Raw genomic sequence first — 24,189 nt, 5'->3', positions numbered from 1 at the left:
TCTTAATATAATAAGTTGGGATAAGAGTTAATTTACAACAACAACAACAACAAAACTTATTTTTCATAAAATACTTGTCCAAATAATAGTTGCACAAAAAGCGGATTAGAGTTACACCCAGTCGCTGGTTACGGACATCACGGCACAGAGAGCTGTGAAGAGCAGACTCACTGCTCATGTGTGTTCTTACCATTTGACGTAGGCATATAGGGTCTGCACATGCTACAATCAAAACCAATGTCGGCTACATTTTCCACTTCCTCTTCTGTGTTTAAGTTTTGACAAACTGCATGCATCCATCTAAAAAGACAGTATTTGTACATCGAGAAAAAAAAAGAAGAAATATACTGAGAACCGTTTCCTTTTAAAAACAAGAGTTCACAGTCTCCAACTTCAAGCTCCTAAACCTCAAGTGATCCCCGTATCTGGACCACCATCGCCTAACCCTGCCACCTGACCCACAAAAATTTTCATAGCTGAGAAGGAGGAAAGAAAAGGACTGAAATCAAGTACTTCGAAGGAAGCAAAGCACATTGCACGAGGAGAATGGGGAAACTGTTGAACGATCATACCCCAAAGATCTCAGCGACAGCTGGGAGGAGGCCAGCTGGGCCAGAGGAGAGCAGGTCGGGAGGCTGCAAACGGGGCAGCCGGCATGCACCCCATGAAATGCACCAGTGTGAGCAGGTACAGGTCACGCAAGGATGGTGACTACAGTTGTGAAATAAAAGGAGGTGTCTTGCCTTAGAACAAAGCGCTGGTCGGCAGAGTGCTGAGTCCTGTGCTGCTGATACAGTATTACAACTAACAGCACATGCGCGGAATGAGCACCATAATATCCCACCGAACCCCAAGACGACTTCCTGGATTTTGAAGCTGCACACAAACCACTTAGGGAAGGTGGGAAATGGTATCTAACACGTAGTTATTTAGCATCGAGAGCTTTAAGAAAAAGTGGTTTAAGGAAAACAGACTGTGTAAGACTCTTGGCAAAATCTAATAAAAGATTCAGAAACCCTTGTAGAAAAATGCATATACGCAGGCAGTAATTCTGCATCTAATTTCAAGGAATTCATAAACCCTTTAAAAAAGCCTCAGTTAAAAATCTTGAGTCGGGAACTGAGAATACAAAACAGGAAACTTCTGTAAGTTTCTACTGACTATAAACCTGGAGGAAAAGTCTTGTTTCTTTAAGAAGAAATTTATTTTCCAATTTCCTTCTGCTCCACTCAAGAGAGAAAAGCTGGCGACAGACACAAGAACAAATACCACCCCGTACCTGTCACACTGCCTGCACTGCAGAATGAGGTCCTCCTCTCTGTAGTTGCGATGGCAGACGGGGCAGGACGCCAGGCTGGCACAGGGGGCACACTGCGTGTAATTGTTCTGCCACTCACATCGCAGGCCCGCACACGTGGCTCCACAGTGTCTGCACGAAACACACCTGAAACCCGACACCCCCAAGTCGCAATTTTATTTAGTTACTTGGTTCATGTAATTCAAGAAGTTCTACATGAACAGGATGGGGAAAATTATTTCACGCATATTTGACCAGTTTTTGATTAGTGATAGCTATCATGGCAAACATGTATTATGTAATTAAACACATGTGGCTAAGTTTTTTTAAAACTAAAGTAATGTGGGGAACTTGGAACTTGAAAGAGGAACAAGGGAAATGTAAGTCCTCGAGTACCATTTGCACTTCCAGCCTCCTTTGGGAACCGTCTGCAGCGGAGGGTCTAGGCAGTAGGTGTGGTAACTTATGTCACAGTCGTCGCACAGCAGCAATCTTCCCGGGTCAGTTGCCTTCCCACAGGCTTCACACACAGTACACTCCAGACACCTCCAGCCTTTGCTAAGAACCACTTTAGTGATCTGCAAGAGAAACAACCAATCCATGTGATTTATCCAGCAACCTATGCCTCGTTTTACACAATGGAATACACCTGTAAATGAATATGGTGCTTATGCAGGTGAAAGCAGGACAGTCACAAGCAGCTAACACTTACTGAGCTCCAGCAGTGGCCCAACACTGAGGTGGGCACATTCGTTACTTTCAGGAGTCTACCTATCAGACAGAATAGAGGTGGTATATATTTTCATGCCTTTTTTAGAGCCCAAATAACTACCTTGTGTTATAGATTTTATGCCTATTTTATAGATGTGGTGACTGGATTTTACAGAAATCAAGTAAACTACCCCATTATTGCTAATAAAAGATTTAAAATGTATTAACGTAGTTTTATCTATGACATTTCATGATTTATGTTTCTGAAACTTGTAATATATATCGTATAGGGACTAGTACATTAAAATCAATATAAAAATGCAAGTAAAACATGACTTCCCAAGAACATTTCCTGAGGGTGGACGTTGTTAGGCTATAAAGCGAGGACTTCTGACGTTCACGTTCTTTCTTCTGTTTATTGCCTCTGCTGCAAAGGTCTAAGTTAGTTTGAGACTCTCTGGAAAAGTCGGAGCATCTCTATACTTCTAGTCAATTCCTCATAGCATCGTATCATATATTATTAAGAATGTGGAACCAACGCAAAGATCTCAAAAGAGTGGAGTCTTTTCATAGAAAGGACCACAAAGAGCCTGTGTTATAATGAAATATCAAGCAATCAAGACAGAATAACAATTCAGATCATCGAGTCATCCAGAAGTGTAAAAGGTACCTTAGAGGAAAACAAAAGAGTTAAACAAAGGAACAACTATCAAAATGGCATCAAACTTTCCAACTCTGGCTGCTAAAATAGAGTAATAGTTTCCAATTCTACAGGAAAATACTTTTCAAGGTACAATTCTTCACCAAGTAAACAAGCAATTAAGTGTGGAAGTAGAACACCTGTTAGACATACAACACAGCTGCCAAATACCCCTTCTAATGAAGTTATTTAGCGAGCTGAGGAACAGAACAAGGGTATGCACCAAGAAAAGGGAAGACGTGGGACCCAGAAAGCAGTAACCCAATGAAGGACAACAGCCCGAGAAGTTCAAGGATGAGAGCGGAGCAACAGACCTAGATCCGAACAGGTAAAGGGGAGTGCGGGGAGGGGGCAGGACTCTGCCCAGAAACAAAGTTCTTGCCAAAATAACCGGGTATGATTGTGCTATAGCAGGTAGAAAGAAACAACAAAAGCCAATGAAGAATCAGGAACCATGATTTTCTTCTTCCTGGGAAAAACTGCATGAAAAAGGAAAGAAAGTCACAGTATGCCATTTAGATCTTCAGTGCACCTTTACCGAGTCATAACCAACCCTGTTTATGAGCTAAATGTAGTGAAACAACTACGGAGAAGGCAGGAGGGGGCTTCTGAGAGCGACCGTAGCCTTTACTGATTCACAGCGGCAAGCACACAGCATCTCCCATAGATACAGCAGCGGCACCAGCGTGCTGTTGAGAGCCACAGCGTTTCCTACAAGCAGGGCCTGACGGGCAGAAGGGAACAGGGCTGCCTGTGGGAACAGGGCTCAGATGCAAAGGTAAGGATAAGGGTTGCTGCTCAGTCATTAGAAGGCTTTTAAAGCCAGTTGATATTTTAAGTCGCATATTTATTACTTTGATTAGCCTATTAATTCTTTTAAATTAGGCTTGGATTATCAATTTCATTCTTTACCCAAATGGAGGAAAGGCCTCCAGTAGGAACAGCAGGGTGGCTCAGAGCCAGCAAACATTTTCTGTAAAGGCTCAAAGAGTAAATATTTTAGATTTTGTGGGGCATCTGGTCTGCTGGATTCCACAACGGTGCCACTGTAGAGTGACACCAACTATAGACATATGTGAACAAAAGAACATGTCTGTGTGCCAACAACACTTCATTTACGAAGGCAGGCAGCGGGCGAGATCGGGCGGTGGTTTCCTGGCACAGAGGTGCCTGGCACAGAGGCTGAAGACAAAGTGGGAGGCAGATCCCAGGGATTCAGCGGGAACTTTTTTTCATGTTATAGCTTCATTCCCACTAAGTTTTCTTATTTCACCGTATTTCACAGATACCTACACTGTGGTCCTTTACAGCCAAACACTCAAGTTAATCAGTTCATATTCACTCTCTAACACACTGCAGTCTGGTCCATGCCCATCACCAATGAAACTGCTCAGGTCAGTCAGTCAAGACCTCCTCACTCCCACATCTAGTTGACACGTTAGCATCTGGTATTTGACCTCTCTGCAGTATTTCAACATTTGAACAATTCCCCACCCTTTGAAATTCCCTTTGTACAGCTTTCAGGGCTCTACCATCAACCCTTTCTTCTCCTATTGACTGGTTTAGTCTTTATTTTTAAGAGCTCTTTCAAATAAGGTATCATTACCCAGGGTTCCATCCGTGCTACCATTACAAAGTCGCAACACATGTGTTTTATAAACTATAATGGATATCTGCTTCAACTGCGGTGCAGTACTGGTGAGAGACCCTTCTCCCATCACAAAATACCAGAAAATTGGGCAAAATGTATGAAGCATTTGGACAAAAGGCTGAACCCGCCTGTGGTTTCTCAGAGGAGGGGAAGAAGTGAGGTGAGTCCTATGATATTTCGCCTGTAGACATTTTCCAGGACGCTGCCCAGGGAGGCAGGACCCCAGAAGGAGACAATGGTCTCACCGCCTTGAACACAGGATAGAATCCAGGGAAGAGGAGGCCGCTGGAATGTGCAGGACAGAGGACTGGAAAGCAGAAACAATAAAGAGGAAGAGCTCTCGAAGCCTACATAGCATCCCCCGAAGTCTTTGGCAGAACCAAGCTGCACATCTAGGAGGCCAGAGGAGGACCCACAGCAGGGTGAGCAGCACCCAGTGGGAATCTGTAAGCTGAACAAGTATCAGCGCTCACACAGTACTGGAAAACATTTGACTCCCCACCAGTCAGAGTGAAAAGAGACTGGGGAGTGGAATGGGGGAGGCTGGGGTGTGGGGAGAATTCAGTGGAGACCATACAAAGGCCATGCCTCAAGTATAGCATTGCCAGAAGAACAGTTACAAAAGTGGGATCTGGGGAACCCCAGTGGGTCTGTGAGGTCAAAACTATTTTCATAGTAATACTGAGATGTTGTTTGTCTTTTCCACTTTCGTCAACCCACAGATGTTTTGCAGAGGCTACAAGACGTCCAAAATATCATCACACTGACACCATATAAGCTCTGTCTGTATATTTTTGTTTTAAAATATTCCCAGTTAAAGGGGATCAAATATATGGTGATGGAAGGAGAACTGACTCTGGGTGGTGAACACACAATGGGATTTATAGATGATGTAATACAGAATTGTACACCTGAAATCTATGTAACTTTACTAACAATTGTCACCCCAATAAACTTTAATTAAAAAAAAAATTCCCAGTTAAAATCCAAAATGGTAAGCATTCAATAAGTAATACCCTTATAAACAAAATCTCTATTGGGTCCTCAATAATTTTTAAGAGTGTTAAGGGTTCTAAGACTGAAACATTTAAGAATAGATACCTTATTAAAAAGTAAAAAGACTCTCTAGAACCACCCAGAAAGTTTTTAAAGAAGCTTCAAAAGGTTGAAATTTATCCACAAATAACTTCCTGCCAAAACAAAAACTAAGTATTTTTTGAAGGAATAAAATCCAGACTCCCAACAATATATTATCACAATGCACAATGTCTACATTCAATCAAAAACTACTAGATGTAGGAAAAAAAAGCAGGTAAACATACCCTGATGAGGTGAGAGATTACTTACTACAATGAGAAATGCCAGATAAATATAAAGATTTGAAAGAAAAAAAAAATTTAAAACTGCAAGATAACTATTGACTGTAAAATGGAACTCAGGTTAAAAAATACAATTATCTGAGTGAAAAACCCACTGGATGGGCTTAAAAATATATTACATACAATATAATAACAGTGAGTTTGGGAAATGTAATAGAAACTACACAAACAGAGAAAAACAACTGGAAAAAGTCAACAAAGTGTCAGTGATTTGCAGGAAATGTCATGCAATTTCTCACATACACCCAACACGTGTGCACAGGTGCAGGCACACACACAACTGATTCCAGAAATGGGGGGAGAGTGTTGGGGCACAGAAACATTTTGAAGAAATAATGGTCACGATTGTTCCAAACCCGATTAAAAATATGAACCTTTCGCATACAGGGTTGAGGGTTGAGCAGAGTGACTGTTGGAAGAGACCATGATGGGCTAAGTACTCTAGACGCTCTCAACTTTTATAACCAACAGACAGGATGAATCAACTAAACCTCGAGGCTTAGAAAATAATAGTATAAAGTATCTTTTCAATTAAATGTATGCATTTTGGGTCGGACTTTTTCAAGACCACAGCAGGATAATTACTACAATTTAAGACAACAGATTTATGGAGTTAATTTCTTGAAGTAACACTTTAAAGGCAATACTGAAAGTACTTCAATATTGTCACATATGCACAATAACCCTGATGAACAATACTTGATTAATTGTAAGAAATGGAAGCAGCACGATAGCATCCAAATCAAATGTCAACGCGCCTGTGTGAAGCCATTCAGATGGAAGCCTCCTTACCTTAATACTGACGCAGTACGGATGGTAGCACTGCCCACACTGCGAACAGGCAAGCAGCCTGCCCTCTGCTCCTTGGCCAAAACTGCCACAGACGACACACATGTCCTGAAACGCAGAACACGTGGACATGTGTTAAATCAGGCACTAAGCCAAGAGTGTACTAACATCCTAATTTTATCATTTTGTAAAAGGACCTTCTCAGCTAATACAGCGACAGAGCTAAATAACGGGATGACAGCAGTGCAAACGCGATAAAGAAGAAATGGGCAGGAAGGAGTTGCAAAGTGGAAGGCCAGCAAGAACTCAGTTCATACCTGATGCAAAGTGAACTTGTCGCTGCTAGAAAACAACACAACTGTATTGTGCATGGAGTTTTCTTCTTCATCCTTATTTGATGAAATGTCGGCAGCAGACACCTATAAAAAGGAAAATACACAAAGCATGCAGTTATAGTTTTCAACTGAATTATACTGAACTGGAAAGTTTGAGAGGATTCATAGACAAAACACAATGTTTGCCGAGGTCCAGACTAACAACCTCAAATTAGATTACTACCCAGATCCTGCCATAAAAGTGCGAGACATGACATTTTTAGTCACCTAACTGTCTCTTCAGAGTTACAAGTCCCATAGATCAGGAAGTAATGAGAAAACTATAAACCTGTTTTTAATAAGACTAATTACCCAGAAATCCTAATCAAGAAACAATAAAAGTCATATTTGTGTATGTGTATATATACATACATATATACACATGTATATACACACATGCACCTATATATACATGCATCGCTCTACTTCAGTGACTCTTAAAACCTGAAACATGTTTAGTCCAAATTGAGATGTGCTCTAAGTATGAAATACCCACTAGATTTCAAAGACAGTACCTAACAAAAAGTAAGGCTCATGAATAATTTTGTATAATTTATACATTAAATGTTGAAATGGTAGCATTTTAGCTACACGGCGTCAAAAAATACACAATAAAGTTAAATGTCACTGGTTCCCTTTCCTTTCAAATGTAGCTACTAGGAAGTTTTAAGCTGCATATGTGGTTCACATTATATTACTTTTGGAAAGCACTACTTTGAAATATTGTTATTTTGAATATTATTGAATCACCAAAGTTTCAGTATGAGCCACAGGATTATCAACTACAGAGTTTACTTCTGGACTTAGGTTAAATTTGACCAAATCAAATTTGGATTTGTAGGATTCAAAATCCATACACTAACATGAGTAGTATCTCTATATATTAACAACCAACAACCACAATATGAAATTAACACAACACTACCGTTTACAATAGCATAAAAAATATGGAAGACTTAGGGGTAAATCTGAGAAATGGTGTGGAAGGCCTGTATGATGAAACCTAAAGAACATCACTGAATGAAATTAAAGACCTAAAGAAGCAGAGATAGAGATACAATGTTCATAAGTGGAAAGACTCAATATGGTTAAAATGCCAATTTCCCCCAACTGGATCTATAGTTTGAATGCAAACCCCATCAAGATCCTAACAGGCCTATTTGTAAAAAGTGACAAGCTAATTCTAAAATTCATATAGAAATAAGAAGAATTTAGGGTAGCTAAAACATCTTTGAAAAAGTAGAAAATTAGAAGACTCACAGTGTCTGATTTCAAGAGTAGTTATAAATTAGAAGTAATCAAGATGGCACCATATTGGCCTAATACAAAGAACTGGATCAATGGTATAGCAAAATTAGATCCACAAACATACAGAGAACTATTTTTCAAGAATGATACAGGGGTAACTCAGAGAAATGGTGCTAAAACAATAGTATTCAATACACGAAAATGAACTTTGATCCATATTCCTACCATACATAAAATTAATTCATTGGATCATAGATCTAAATGTAAAACCTAACACCATAAAACTTCTACAAGAAAACACAGAATATGTTTGTAACCTTGGGGTATGCAAATATTTCTCAGACACTGAGAAAAGCACAATCCATAGAAGAAAAAATGTATAAATTGGACTTCATCAAAATTAAAGCATCTGGTCTTTGAAAGACACAGTTTAGAAAATGAAAAGACAAACCTAAAAATGCAAAAAAACATTTGCAAATAAAACATATGATAAAGAACTTTTGTCGGGAATACATAAAGAAATCTCAAATCAGGAAGTTAAAACTACTCAGTTTTTTAAAATGTACTAGAGATTTGTAGAGTGACTTTAGCAAACAAGATATACAGACAGCAAATAAGCACGTAAAAAGCTAATCAACGTTAGTCATTTAGAGAAATGCAAATGAGATACTATTAACATACCTGCTACAATGGCTAAAATTAAGACTGACCACACGGAGTACAGGTGAGTATGTGGAAAACATGGGTATCTCAAACACTCTTGTGAATATAAACTGTCTCACCCAACTTGAAAAACAGCCTTTTCTTAAAAACTAAGCATACACATAACATATATGCAGGCATTCCACTCCCAGATATTTACACATGTGAAAAGAAAGCATATGCCCATAGATGGACTTAAACATACCGTGTTTCCCCGAAAATAAGACCTAGCCGGACAATCAGCTCTAATGAGTCTTTTGGAGAAAAAAATTAATATAAGACCCGTTATTATTTTACTATAAGACCAGGTATGAGATGATATATGATATGATATAAATAGAATACCGGGTTTTATCCTAATCTTTGTTCCAAAAGACGCATCAGAGCTGATTGTCTGGCTAGTTCTTATTTTCAGGGAAACAGGGTGAAGGTTCACGGCGGCGTCCTTTCTAACAGCCAAAAAATGAAAGCAGCAGTGTCCTTTAATAGGTGAACAGACACACATCCATGATATGAAATACTCTTCAGCGACAAAAAAGAATGAATTATTAATACATGCAGGAGCATAGATTAATCTCAAAATAATTATGCTGAGTGAAATAAATTAGACCAAGAAGAGTACACTTCACTCATATAAACTCTGGAAAATGTAAACTAATCGACAGACGGGTCCTGCCAGGGGTGAGGACTGCTGGCAGAGGGCAAGGCAGAGGCCTTTCAGAGGGGCATGAAGACACTTTGGGGTGACATGTCCACGGCACTGATTGTGGTATGGTTCTCACAGGTGTGCACATGCGTCAGCTCAGAACTGTACACTGCAAACATTTGTACTTTATGTCAATTTACCTCAATAAGCCTGTTCATTTGGGGAAGGAAGTTGCTTTTTTAAAAAAGGACCGTAATCCAAGTTTCCTTACTCCTTTAGTAGCAAAATTAAACAATTCCACCTGCCTTCTGAACTTAAAATGACAATTAGAATTTGAAAAACAGGATTTTGGTAAAACAGGTATTATAGGAAATATCTGCCATTCCGTGCCAAATATAGTTTTTCGATACACATTTAAAGAAAGCCTCCTAATGTGTCAATGAGCCAATATTTATCAATCTTACATGACAACATGTCAAAGACAGTCCTACAACCCTCAACATTTTAGAGTCCATAACCAACCTGCAACATTTGTAGTTTTGTGTAAGCCATATTATAACACTGAGAGCAACGATAAGCAAAAACTAAAAATGTCGGCATAATTTTTTTCAAAGAAACAAAAATGCAACAGGAGTTTGCTCTTTTTTTTTAATGGAAAAATATGTATTGCGTTTGGACTTTTGGGAAGGGTTGGCACAGAAAGGTCACTGACAGAGGAAGGCGACAAGAGAGAAAAAGGGTAAGAGGGCAGGTTTAAAAGAAGTTTAAAAAGAAAAAAAGCAAAGTAGAGACATAGTAAAATAAGGTAAAACTGGCAGCCTATCTGTGTGACCCTTAGGATCTCCGTGATTTGCTCCCACGGAGAGAATCACCAGCAGCCCACAGGTTAAGGATCCCAGAACGGGAAGGAAGGAAGCCTTACCCCAGGTAACACAACTGCCCCGATGCCACTTTTCAGTCTTGACCTGCCTCTGCCACCACGTCCCGACAGGCCTGCACCACGAGGCCTCCGCTTTCCCGGAAATCCCGACCCACGGCCCTGCACGACAGAGAAGGAAAGTCAGCAATCTGCGCAAGACCCAGGGAATTTCAACATCCAAATGTGAGGTGAAACAGCTTATTAAATGTAAACAAATAGTTGCTTCTCGCCTTTATTCTGATCAGATGATAAATATTAAGAGACCTGGATTATTACTTCTATCGTTCAAGATGTATTCTGCAACTTAAATATATACTCTATATAAACATGACATCCCTGTAACCTGAGCCTCAAGCTTTGGGTCTGTCACTGTAAACACTCGGCAGCAGCAAACCTTGGCTTTACTGCCCGTTTCCTCATCACACAGCCCAGGTGGCGACAACGGCCGCGGCCCATGCAGGTATCTCCCTGTGCAGCCACTTGTGTTCAGCATGGAGTACAAGGGAGGTCTCCCGCGGCCACGTCTCAGTCGGCACAGTGACAACTAACAGACTGCTCTCAGTACTGTTCACTCTCAACAGTCTCAGAAGGTCAGTCCCCTTTTATTACCCCATTTTAGAGATCAGTGCACTGAATGACAAAAGTGTTAAGTAACTTGTCCGAAGTCACGGAGCCAGCACGGCTGGCTCTAGTAACCCCTCTTCTGTCCTACTCCACTACATGAAAACTGGGTTTCACTAGAAGACAACAGCATCTTTCCCGCCATTAAAACGGTCCATTTCCTTTGCTGTTCAGTGGTCGTCTGTGAGCTGAACATGGGGCCTCATTCTACTACAGTGTTTAGAGGACAGTTTATGTCAGGACAGGAGAACTGATGCAAGGGGACAAAGCTTGCTTTAAATCATCTAGATTATAATTACTTGAAATGGAAACAATTTATCTGAATATTTATCCAACACAAGAAAAAATTCTATGGGAAAACATGTTAAATTTTACCCTAATATTTTCACAGTAAGTACTATGATTATTTGTTGTTATTTTTCTTGTTTATAGTCAGACTTGTTACTGCCTCCAAAAACCCGGCATTTACACACGCTTGTGTATTTAAAATTATTAGAGTACTCAGGAAAATCCTTCGATATTTTTGCCTAGCAAGTTAAACAGTATGCCCCTTGTTCAGCTGAGGTCCCCAACCATAGTTTGACATGCTGAACTCATCACCTATCAGCAGAATGGTTTCCAAGTCAATAACTTATGATTATTTTGAGCATAAATGCACATAAACAAAGGGAAGAGAGAATCTTCTTCGCCCTTCAGTTTTAACAAATAAAGCCAATTTCCAATTTTCAAACTGCCTCTCCTCTAGATCTCTCGAGCTTCTCTGAACAAGGATGGGCAGGGTCGGGATGAAGTTGATTGCTTCTTGTTGTTTTGTTAATCGGTATAAAGGGTTTTTTATAAATCTGAGATTAAATCAAGACTATAGTAATCTTACAATTTATTTTTCTTCAACATCCAATGAAACAGGTAAGAATAAGTGAAAATCTATTTGCTTGATAATTGTCAAACAAGTCATCTTTTATACTCTTAAAACCAATATTTATACTTTTAACACCTTGCATAATATCAGAGTAAACTGAAAAAATAGTGCTTCCAATGGTGACAGAAAACTAAGTGGAATCTAGAATGCCTTTGAAATCTCTGAATAATCTAAATTACACAGCCTTATTCCAGAATTGTATTAAATGTAGTAGATGAAGAAAAATTATGTTCTCTAGTCAGTAAAATATTTTAACTTTTCAGATGATTTCAAACGGTATCAGACCACTTAACTTCCTTTAAGGACTAGCAGTCACACAGTGACATAGAAAAGAGGTCCTGTAATTCTGATGTTAACACAGAATGAAATCTGCTGCAATTCTCATATTTCTTCTCCATTAACACGTTAATGCATTAATAGGTTAATGAAGTTTTTCGTTTATTCTTTTCTAAGCAACAAAATTTTATGGTATTGTGAATAACCGAGTCCTTAATTACTTTACAGCCTATGTGACAAGGATTCCCCCCATACTGAAAATTACAACATAAAAGGAAGAAACCATTAAAAGAGGTATTAAAAAAAAAATGACACTTAAAATCAGTCATGTGAAATTGCAATCTGATTTCCTCCTAATCCAGATTTTTAAGTGCAAGCATGTTGTTTCTTCACATTAACATCTTGAGATTAGAAACGTGGCTCTGGAAGCTAAACCACTTAGCAAAGAAAGGTTCAATCTTAACTTCTACTCAGATAAAACCAACCAGAAAGAAATGATACATGAATGTAAATGCAATTTTATTTACCACTTTGATGCTCCAAAGGCCACTGCCAGGAAGCTGCCTGGGTTTAAAAATTTCCCGACCTTCTGAAATGTCTGGGGACCAGGAAGGTGGGCTCACGGTATTATGGGTGCTCCAAGCCCCCTAGGATATGGCAGGTGAGAAAACAGATGAATGAAACTCAGCAACGCAAAAGGTCAAGCCAGCAACTAAGGAGTTCCCAACAGCAAAACCAAATGCAGACGTGTGGAAGTTTAGGGCAAATTGCTTCAAGGGAGGGCAACAAGCTTAGCACTCACAGTGACTTTACACGTAAATGTTTGCAGCTATTATTTACATTAAATCTTTTCTTCTGGTTGAAACATTGGTACAATGAAACATTAAAAATGAAGGCTTATATGACATCAACACTGACTTAGGAACTGCAACTACAGCACCAAATATAAATAAAAGTCAATCAAACTCCTGGAATTAACACTGTAAGAAACTATATGGGAATTACTCTCTTCCAACAAGGATCACTCCACCGGAAAGGAGAAAAAGATAACCTTAAAGAATGTTACACACACCTATTGCTTTTAACAAACAAACCAGCAGGCAAAGACAAGCAATCAGAAACGCGAGCAATAAACAAACACATTCACTTTAAATTGTGGAAAGTTAGTTTGTAACCTTAAGATGCAAATACCATTATAATCTTAGCACTTCATCACTCTTCCTTGAGTGACCAGTAGTTGCGGGTTTTGGCTTTTTATTTTTATTTAGGGAACTATTATACTTAGATTACATCCAAGGGACTAATTTGAAAAGTAAAATGTTAAAGCAAATTGTCCTAAATTTACAAATTAAAATGCCTCAAGTACCTGATTATGCAAGAAATAGTATCTTATAAAAATAGTTAAACGAAAACTAAGACAGTTTACCTTCCAAACAACCACATTCAGTAACAACCTGAACTAAGCTGATAAGCAGCATAAAGAAAAATGTTTATTCCGCAAAGATAACATTTTAAAGGAAAACACAAAACAAATGTCAAATCAATAAAGAACCTATTTTGAATTAGGTTGTTTGACAAGGCATGTTACAAATTTTACCAATTAAATGACCAAAACTTAAGAAACACAGTACTTACCAGGTTTCTAGAATCCTGTCAGATTAACATGTGGTAGCCTATTAACCACATAAAAATACCAGCGGGAATTTAAATACCAACCAAAAAAGAAGAGCATGGCTACCCTTTGTCAAGCAGACAGTTAATGGAATGGCAGTGCTTGGGGGAGCCACACAAGGGAGAGACTGGCTGAACTTGTAATTAACCTACCTACCAACTCTCAAGCTTAGCCAGGGGCTGTGCAGATTTCACCTGACAGGAGAAGTACTACCTCACTTTCCCACCCTCAGACCCACTCGCATCTATGCCTCGCATCCAGGGTCTTCAGTAACCTCTGTGCTGCCGAAATTCATCTCTCTATTCTCATTTCACTCACACCCTCAGCATCTAATGCCTGTGCCGGTTCCCTGCCCTCCTGTGCTGACCGTCTCAGTCTCTCAGGCAATTCTCCCCCCACGGGGACCTCAGAGGCCTCTCTACAGTCTCATCTCTGGGGGGGGCTGTACACACCTTCTCAGTCTCCCGAAAGCACCTGCTCTGAGAGCTGCAAGTTAGTAACTTTTCCACTTCCTTCCTGGCGTTTCCATTCTGCCACACAAAACCTCTGGGGTTCCCCGTGCCTAGAATCTCTCCCTTACCCAGTCCCATTTCCTAATCTTCCCCGTCTTTGGAAATGGACTGGGAGTCATTTGATCTGGTCTTTTCCCTCATCGCTCTCGCCTGCTTCTTCAATCCTCTTCCCGCCACTCCTTAAGTCCAGAGGAACTTTTCAAAACTGTCAGTCTGATCAAGCAGGTCATGACCTGTTTGCAACCGTCCCCCGTTCTCAGTGCACGTACAGGTGCACGTACCATACGCAGCCTGCCTGCCCATTGCAGCTCCCCAGCCTCAGCTTGCAGGGGGCCCCTCTCTCCCGAGCATGCCCAGCTCTGCCACACGAGCCCCGCTGACTCAGAACAGGCCACCGGCCCAATGGCTGCCTCTTCCAATTCTTCAGGTACGCACGGCCTTAAGTACTAACCTTTCCTCAGCGCTCGCTCCGAGGGAACCACCTCGTCATCTCCTTTGTCACACCTTTTGCATCTTCTCAGTGATCACAATGTGGGGTTATGTCTTATTGTCTGTAATTATTTAGTGGTAGGAGTGGGGGCAAGAGATGCCTAAATTAAGTTCTCGGCATCTCCACTGGTTTTTCTCTGGGGGTATTTGGCTATCGTGCATCTTCAGTTCCTTTTGGTGGATCGTTCACTGTTATGTCAGTAGACAGTGATTATAACACACCATAAGAAGTCACACTCTAAGACAACGTGTCATTCCTCCTAATTTAAAAGTTAGCTTTGATGCCAAAAGTGTATCTCATTTTAAAACGCATTCATACTTCATAAAATATAGATGAACAAAATGAAGGTTCTATAGATCAAGAATGTTTGGATGTCATCTCAGGGATAATTAGAAAAATCACTCAACTACTATAAAGAACTTATATAATAAAAGCTTGGGTAATTACATTATGAATTTTAATAAGTATATTATCATAAGACATTGGAAGATGGATTGTGTGCAATTTTATAGGAATTGAAGAAAAATTATGATATCCTTTGCTTTCCATATTTTTACAAAGAAATTACCTAATATATTCTTTAGACCTTAGAACTAAAACTTGAGTTATAAATTACCCTTCAGATCTCAGCGTTGATGAGAAGGAACGTACAGACCATTCAGGAAGGTGGTGCCCCTGCCCCCATCTGTGGCAGCACGGCTTACACCAGTGCTGCATGAAACTCCGCTTCCTCCACTCGCATCTGTTGCCACTGGGTACAGGCTTGGTGAGAAGGCCATGCTTCTTCTGTTCACGGCTGTTCAGCACTGCTTAGCATTTAGCGAACGTCTGTTTTTTCCGACAGAGCACTTACTACTTTTGCATATATGTGTGCATAAACGCATCAATACACACTGTAGTGTGACACGAAACACGCTGATTCACCCACCAATGACAGCCTAAAATCTTGGATTTCCTCACCTATTAAAACCTACCAATCTATCTGATGCTCTTAACATACTATCTACCAACCGAATTAAAAGCAAAAGGGTTCAAAATGTAGACATCAGGAGACTAAGTTGTAAAGAAAGCTAGACAGAACCAACTTGTTTTCAAATCCTCTAGAAACTAAAAACATACTACTTGGCAGAGACTGCATTAGATTCCAACAATAATTATTGAACCCCAAAACTGTTTAAAATCGGTATTAATCTTCTTTCTGCTTTGAAGCCCATTGCTCAGGTAAATATATCAACATAGTAAATGACGCAGCTATTACAAGGCAGGTGGGACAGGGAGACGGGAACAGTGACGGCAGGTGGGGAGGGTCGGCTGTTAGGGGCAATTTTCTATTCGAAGTCTAATTCCGTTGCTGGCGGTCAAATACGACTCATGTCACGATTAGAGCCCAAGAGCGTCCTAATCGACTGAGTGCGCTGCAGGAGGGGCCAGAGAGGGTTTGGTGTCTCCTGAGCAGACGTCACACCTAAGTCGCCCTAGGGGTCACCCTCTCCCAACACACCATCTGGAACCAAGGTTGCAATAAAAGGATGAGTCTGGTTTAGAGAATGTGAAACCGACAAAGAGCAGAAAAGAGAACTAGTAAGAAACAGAAAGCAAGCGTTTATAAATTGTCTTTGGGTGCAGTCACTCATGTACATTACAGCTACCGCAGCAAACGCATTCTTTCTGACTTACAGATTCTTCTCACGTAAGTCGCATACACAAAACTGAGTTCAGCATCAAACTGAAATAAGAAATTTAGTTCTGATAGTGATTTGATAAGATACTATGAAAGCATAGAAATAGAATGAGGATTTGGCTGGTGCTAAAAAATGGTTTTGGTAATGGTTTCAGAAATATCATGACAGGCACAAGAGGAAAGTCCGATGCTTTTTAATCTGCCTGTTGCCTGACACCCCAAAGAGGAGGCCTATTTTAGGCTTAAAACTACACTTTTGATTCTCAGTGGTTTACAGCAGTGGATCTGTTCGCCTGCACGGGGATCTTCTTAAGATACACATTTTCACACAAATTAAGGTGTGGCCTGAGTGTCTCCCTAACAAACTCCCAGGTAATGCTGATATTCCTGGTCTGCAAGTCACACTTTAAGAAGGGTTGAGCCTTCATTTCTCCTAGAAAACATGCCGAAGGCTGCAGGCCAGGTTGACTGTTTGCTCTCACTTTCTCTGGTCTGTAACAGGCTGTTAAGGTCTAAAATGTGTGCGACCATTATGTGGCTTTGGACTTAGGAACCTACTACCTGCTGTGTTCACGGTGAGCAGGCCACCAGTTCCTGTCATTTGCACATTCAGTACAAACAGTCAGTCAGTCAGCCTGACTGGTTTTAGGACCACCACTCCAAACCTCCATTTCCTACATGACCATTGTGTCCTCCTCCATTCTCACAGAATAATACCTGCATGAATCTGCAATTCAAGAAAGAAAGCAGGGCAGCGCTACCATTTGCCGTGTGCCTGGTGCTTCCTATGTGTGTCAGCAGCCAGTGGTACCAACCACCGTCATGATGTAGCGTCACAGGTGGAGAAACCAGATCGTCCACGGGGACTTGCTTAGTGCCACAGACAGTAATGGAAGGCTAATAAGGGCTTGAATCGAAGCGATCACACCACAGAAATGTTCACACTGACCATATCAATCAATCTTATAGTAAAAACAGATATAAACAATGCAAAATACTTCTAAAAAGACAGCACAGGATTTAGACTAGAATAGCTGTGGAAAAGAACCTTTGGCATCTATACTTTATCTTTTATGCCCCATTAAGAATACAGAATGTATGTCTATTTTCTAATGAAAGCTTACTAGATTCTAAGACAAAGTATCACAAATGTAGGGTTTACCTTATAGATACCCCAGAATGGACAATTAAAAATACCCAGGGTAATTTCTCTTCCTTTAATGACTATCATTATGTATGCACTATATAAAGCAATGTTTCAACAAAATTCAAATTTATTTTAATTAAAAGCTTGGTATGAAATAACTTAATAAGAATTGAAACCACTTACTTGTGATGAACTGTCATGTTAACAAAACTACAGTCCTCTACGGCTCACCACTCTGGAGACTTATTTTTCTCTCACAGTAATATATTATGAAACTGATTTGTTAATTTGAAACACTTCATTTAAAATGCTACTGCAGTACACAAGTATGTTATAAAATTCTACGGTTCATGATAAAATTACTTCAAGTAATGAAAAACAAGAAATCCAGTTCACAGTGTAATGGGAAAGTAGTTACAACCTAATGAAGTACTATCTTTGGAAACCTGCTATATACAAGAAATTTCATCTTCTCTGTAAGAAAGTCTCAACAGACATCAGTCTTAGAACTTACAGAAATTCCTAAGCCTTCCACATATATGATGTTAGCAAGAAAAATGGTGGAAAGGTAAAATCAAAAATGAAGAAAAAATTCTTAGAACTTGCAAGTTACCAAAATACAGTTAAGACTAGTTAAATGAAATTTTCTTGAAATATTTAAGAGTCTTTCAAGAAAACATTCTTCACAGATTTAATAAAAACTCAGTATCATCATGAAAGCAATTAGTGCATGAATGTCTATAGTTGTGTGGTTACGTTAAATATTATCTCAGAATTTCCAAATTAGAATGCATAAATATAACTGTGAGATAAGAGAAACAGAAAAACACAGGACTTGATATAATGAAGTAACTTTTTATCCTATTTCCCACCACTTTTTAAGAGCATTTCTTGTACCATTACGTCAGTACATAAAAACAATAGAACAATGACCACACATTTCTCTAACTCAGCGTTTTACTCTAGGGTTAAGGGGCAGGGCGACCTGCAGTCTGTGTTCCTACTGCTCTAGGGTGGGGCCCCTGCACTGGTATGTTTCCAAAGCTCCCCAGATGGTGCTAACACGCTGTAAGGTCTATAACCACTTTCTTAAACCCAAGGTCCAATGTGGATATACCTATCAAAACACCAAGAAATGAAATACTGAAATATATGTAAGTGCGTAACTGCAATAAAGACTGAGAGAAAAAAGATCGACTGGTTCACTGGGACAACTGGTATAAAACCACGTCCAACGTGCTGCCTGTCACTGCTGCCACCAATTTCCTTCTCCTACTACCTCCCTATCATGTCTAAATTTTTCCTCCTTATCTCTGTGAAATCCTGTGTCTGAAATGAGAAGGGATACAAACAATTGGGAGGGATCTTTTGTTATCAGTAACCATCAGAGAAACTTAAGTTACCACTCCTGGAGTTAGTAAGGGTTTGAAGTGTACATTAAAGACATATTTGAAACATCTCAGGAAGAAAATAGCGCATTTCTCACTGAATGACACCTAAAATCTTCCATAGAAAACGCACACTATAAAAGACTAATCTTTAATTACGCACCTCTTCCAAAGGGAAAGTAACCCTATATGATTTCCAATTTGATAATGTACTTCCAGTATCTGATATAGATTCCATTTCTGGATTCTGATATCTCAGATTCAGAAGAGTGACACATCTATCCACACCCCAGTATCACTCACTACACACACACTCGTGTGTAGGTATGTATATATGTGAGCATATGAGTATACACGAGTGTGTATATATACGGCTTGTATGTTGATAATGTATGTTGAAAATGCATGGAGCGATTTGTAGCCACAACAAATGGCTTTCTTACCTATTTTAAAATGTGTCCCATGAGCAATTGGAGGAACAAGAGTAGTTTTTACTTCAATCCTTAAAAATAGTGAAGCCACAAGCAATGTTCTTAATTTATCAATCTTAAATTTATTTGGCATTTCTTGTCATTTCATCAGTAATTCTGGAACTAAAGTTTTCATATTTTTCAAAAGGCTTTGCTTGTACTGTTCATTAGGGTCGCCACTATTCACAACACTAAGCACTGCTAATGTCGTTAGTCTCAAACCAGATCGAGAACACAGAGCATGAAAAAGTGAGTGGAAAGTATCTCACTGAGAATTTTATATAGATTAAATGCTAAAATATTTTAATAGATTGGGTTAAATAAAACATTAAAATTTACCTCACCAGCTTCTTTTATTTTTCAAGTGGGACTACCAGCTAATTTTTAATTAGCTATATAAGGCGTGCATTGTATTTCTATTGGACAACACGGGCTCACCCAGCTAATGGCTAATTCACATCTCCAGAAAACATCTGATAATAGGCATACAATCACTAGCTGTCACATGCAATTTTAAAGCTTTCGGATTCTGTTTGCTTCTAATTATGCATTTAATTTCTAAAGGAATTCTTGGGAAAGCTCATGTAACATTAGAAAAGTTTGAGCACTATGAAACAGAATGAATCGATGAAACGCACAGCTCCTTGATTAGGATGGTGGTCACCACACTGAACAGACCTCAGGACTGAGGATATACAACACAATACGGCAATGTGGTATTGACAGTCAAACAACAGATGGAAACCAAAACCTCTTGCTTATATCACAATCACTGCCATGAAAGTCCATCTCATTTTATAGCCAGTCCTCACTGCCAAGAATATGCAAAATAAACACTCAATAAAACCAAAACTACAAAACAGGAATGCCTGACATCAAATAAATACATGTAATAGAATAACGGACTTCAGGGTTTCCAATAAAAAGATACACACACTCCTGTTTATGTACAGAATGGTCCCTGGGAGTTACAAGCCTAGTACCTCAGCAATGATTACAAAACGAGTTACCTTGTTCTATCCAACGCACACTCTCCACAAGAATGGGAGTGTATTAGCAAGCTATGAACCACCAAGTGAAGGCTGCTGGCTGCACAGCCAAAACCAAGCTAATGGGAGGAGAAACACGGGCTGCAAAAGGCTTACGAGATTAGCAGCCAATTATGAAGTATAGCAATGAGACAATGGCAGCTAACTAGAAGGCAGAACAATAAGAGAATCGAAAAATGGAAGAGAACATGGGAGAAGCAATAGCAACTACTATTAGGACATGGCTCGTATAAAATGTCGATGAACCTGGAAAATAAATACACACACACACACACTCTATTTTGGAGTGTAAGTCTAGCAAAATAATCGTAATGGTTTCTCAGTTGGAGCCGAAGTCTCTTAAGAAGAAGAAATAGAATTGAATTTAACAGGAATATTTAAGATGCAATATCTTTAAAGAATGTAAATATCTGAACCAAAATTAAATTTGAGACTCAAATTTCCACTGCTCAAGTCTTTTCAGAGCCAAAACTACATAATTATTATATAACTATTCAAAAAAAGAAATGACTGAGAAGGAGAACTGATTTAAGAAAAATCCCCCTTGGTATAACTAACTTGCTGACTTTAAAAATATATCTGGATTTTATTTAAAGGAGACTAATTCTCTTATTGAAATAAAATTTGATTTGATTTTTCTACTGGTCTTACAATTCCAAAATTAAAAGATCAAGGTATTATTACTATAAGTCAAACTTTTAATTTAAATCATGAGACTTGAAATTCCAAATTACTATGGTGATAAAACACTTCTGCACTGCTTGATATCTGGCCATTTTATAAAAACTTCAGAAAGAAGGCATTTTGTAGAATAAATAAAATCTTAGCTACACTGTCTTCACTTTGTCTTGTAGTTTCAGGTAAATCCCACTTAGAAAGAACTGAACCTTAAAGGGTGAAGTGCACATCACTTAGAACAATCAGGGGAGCTGCTTCCTTCATTTGCAAAAGACCAACAACACAATTATAAGATTTCTGCATGAAACCACTGAAATAAGTCCTGACTTGAAAAAATCCCACAAAATACTTAGCATTTTGATACTTAGGCAGTTAAAAATATATGCAATGAATAACATCAATAAGCAAACATTAGAGGGGAAAAATAAATGTTAGTTGCAATATACTGAAAAGTTTACTTTTTTTTTTTTATGGCTCTATTGTTACTCTGGCATGGAACTAAAAAAAAGAAGAAAAAAATTAAAGTGTTTTCTATTAGAAACTATAATCAAATAGGTTACACTTTTATGTTCCAACTAAGCTGAAATTCCAAATATCACTTCAAAGTTTAATAAATTAGTCTTCATTAACAGCGTTTTTAAAATGGCCAAAACACGTACGTCAACAACGCACCAAAGTTCTAAGTGAAGATAGAAAAAAATTACTCTCCGAACCAAAGCTACACATACACCTTCTTATTTTACATAATTGCTCCAACAGCTTTTGTCAACATCATTAAAATCACCCTACCTGTTTAGACCGCGGTCTCCCAGGAGAAAATTTCCTTTTGGTGATAGCTGGCTTGCCCATGCCAATTTTTGGAGTGACTGGGATGTATGTTGTTGGCATGGAGTGTCCAACAGCAGCGCTGAGAGCTGAGGGGTAACTGTGCGACAGGTCATGGGAAGGCAAGTGAGAAGGAAGTGGTGGCGGGGAAGACGTGCGGGCCCTGCCTCTGTCTCCTGCTGATGACAGCGAGGGCTCCAGCTCAGGTGCTAATTTCATAGAACCGTCCTGGCATAAACTATCCTTCACACAACTCTCAACTACAGGAGTCATTGCAAAGTCCATAAAAGCAGAGGACGCTTCAGAATTTTCTTTTTGTTCCATTGCTTCTTGTACCCTTTCTGGAGCCAACTGTTCTTTAGGACACAAAGAAGGGCTTTCCTCACACGGGGACACTAAGGTTTCTGGTGAAACAGTGACAGATTCAATTGCTTTTGGAGGCCTTGATTCTTCTGTGCATGCCACCATTTTCGGTTCCTCGAACAACTGCAATTCCTCTTGCACAGTGACCTGGTGTGCAAGGACTTCAACGTTTTCCGTCACTTCCATTTTTCTTTCATTTTGATCTTCGTCACAAATATGCGTCACTTTAGATGACATTTCCATTTTTTCATTACCAACTGCAGGAGAAATCTGATTTTCCAGTTCAGCATTCATTTTATCTTGGGATGATTCTACAAAATTTGGAATATTTGTCATGTTAATTTACATATGAATTTTTAAATTTCTAACTATGAGTAGATGTAAGACACGACTATCTTATGTCTGCAGCTTTGTATTTAAAAATAACAGGCTTGGGCCAAAAGGAGGGTTGGACCAGGGGGGTTCCCAAAACCTAACTTTTGGTTAAACTTGATTTAAAACCCACAAAAAACATCACCTAAATAAGATCCCTAGAGTTTAAGGTGCTTTCTGGTAAGAATTTAAAATAGAATTAATTTATAATGTAATTCTATTATATGGCTTACAATTTGAGCACTTACAAAGGTCTTTAAAATTTTGTAGACGAAGTTATACTCACTGGACAGCTAGGAAAATGAGGCTCAGTGATGTTACGTGAGGTATCCAAATTAAAAAGTAGAGACTAATCTACACTACAAAGATCTGTTGCACAGCAGACACCCCCGGTGTAAAGCAACAAAGCTCTGTAGACTCCAATGAGTAATGACCACAGACAGAAAAGACTTATTTTATTTAGCTGTACCTGCTAACATAACATACTCAATACATTTTTGGAATATAATCCTTCTCTTCCTCATCATCTATAGTCAGAGAGACTAATCTTAGCAAGTCAATAAACATAATTAGATACCAGAAATATCCACAGTCACACTGACTAGTAAATTTTAAATCCGGGTACTAGTGTGTGAGACCTTTAACCCAAACTTACTGAAGAGTCAAGTTCGAGCTCCAATTGACATGAGCCCTAAGGCTCTATAACGTAAGAACACTGAAGATAAAAAGCACTTATTTCAAATACCATCAAGGCAATTTCTAAGTTATAGTAACAGAAACACTAGGTTCCCCATTTACTATTCACCACAGGGAGAAATTTACCTACATTCTGGTATCAAAATCTTGCTTCTCGTTCCTACTTTATTGAGAAAGTCCAGTCAAGGATAAAGAAAAAACATCAAATAACTCATCTGATTGTACTAAATATTTTTAAACACTGAAATGTTTCAAAAAATACTTAATATAAAAAAATAAAAATAGATTTTTAAAAGAGAAAAATTAAAACACACATGAAGAGTGAACACTGACGGGTCTAAAACCAAAAGTACCTTCATTTGAGTGACTCATGTGAGAAAAAGTACCCTAGTACTACATGAACTAATTCACGTGCTAATAGAAGACCCATGACCTGGAGTCTCACTGGTTAACTGGAGCATGTGCAATACACACACAGACCACGAGTGTATTCTTTCTGTTCTGTGCCAGGCAGGAAGTATTAAGGGGAAAACGTAAACATGGAGTTCAATTATGGTCAGCTACTAATCTGATACAATGATCTTAAATTGCCTAAATAATGGACATTTGATTTA

The 24,189-nt window shown here is 39.0% G+C and overlaps 1 protein-coding gene across 17 annotated transcripts in view; it reads right to left on the bottom strand.

Annotated features, from left to right (window-relative positions):
• The window catches only part of KMT2C (lysine methyltransferase 2C), a 222,470-nt gene that overhangs the window by 67,917 nt on the left and 130,364 nt on the right, over positions 1–24,189 (bottom strand). For 16 of the 17 annotated variants that reach the window (XM_074315065.1, XM_074315070.1, XM_074315069.1 and 13 more), the window contains exons 13-20: positions 22,109–22,818; positions 12,760–12,879; positions 10,420–10,536; positions 6,845–6,946; positions 6,531–6,635; positions 1,694–1,875; positions 1,280–1,444; positions 191–300 (exon numbers count right to left, since the gene is read on the bottom strand). In XM_074315065.1, the coding sequence (XP_074171166.1) occupies positions 191–300; positions 1,280–1,444; positions 1,694–1,875; positions 6,531–6,635; positions 6,845–6,946; positions 10,420–10,536; positions 12,760–12,879; positions 22,109–22,818 (1,611 nt within the window). The remainder of the gene's footprint in view (positions 1–190; positions 301–1,279; positions 1,445–1,693; positions 1,876–6,530; positions 6,636–6,844; positions 6,947–10,419; positions 10,537–12,759; positions 12,880–22,108; positions 22,819–24,189) is intronic. The other variant, XM_074315075.1, reaches the window with a different exon arrangement.

Source organism: Rhinolophus sinicus, linkage group LG11 (assembly GCF_036562045.2).
Source record: "Rhinolophus sinicus isolate RSC01 linkage group LG11, ASM3656204v1, whole genome shotgun sequence".
In the NCBI taxonomy this organism is placed as follows: domain Eukaryota; kingdom Metazoa; phylum Chordata; class Mammalia; order Chiroptera; family Rhinolophidae; genus Rhinolophus; species Rhinolophus sinicus.
The sequence above is the reverse complement of the archived record's forward strand: the minus strand, read 5'-3'. Positions and strand labels throughout refer to the sequence as shown.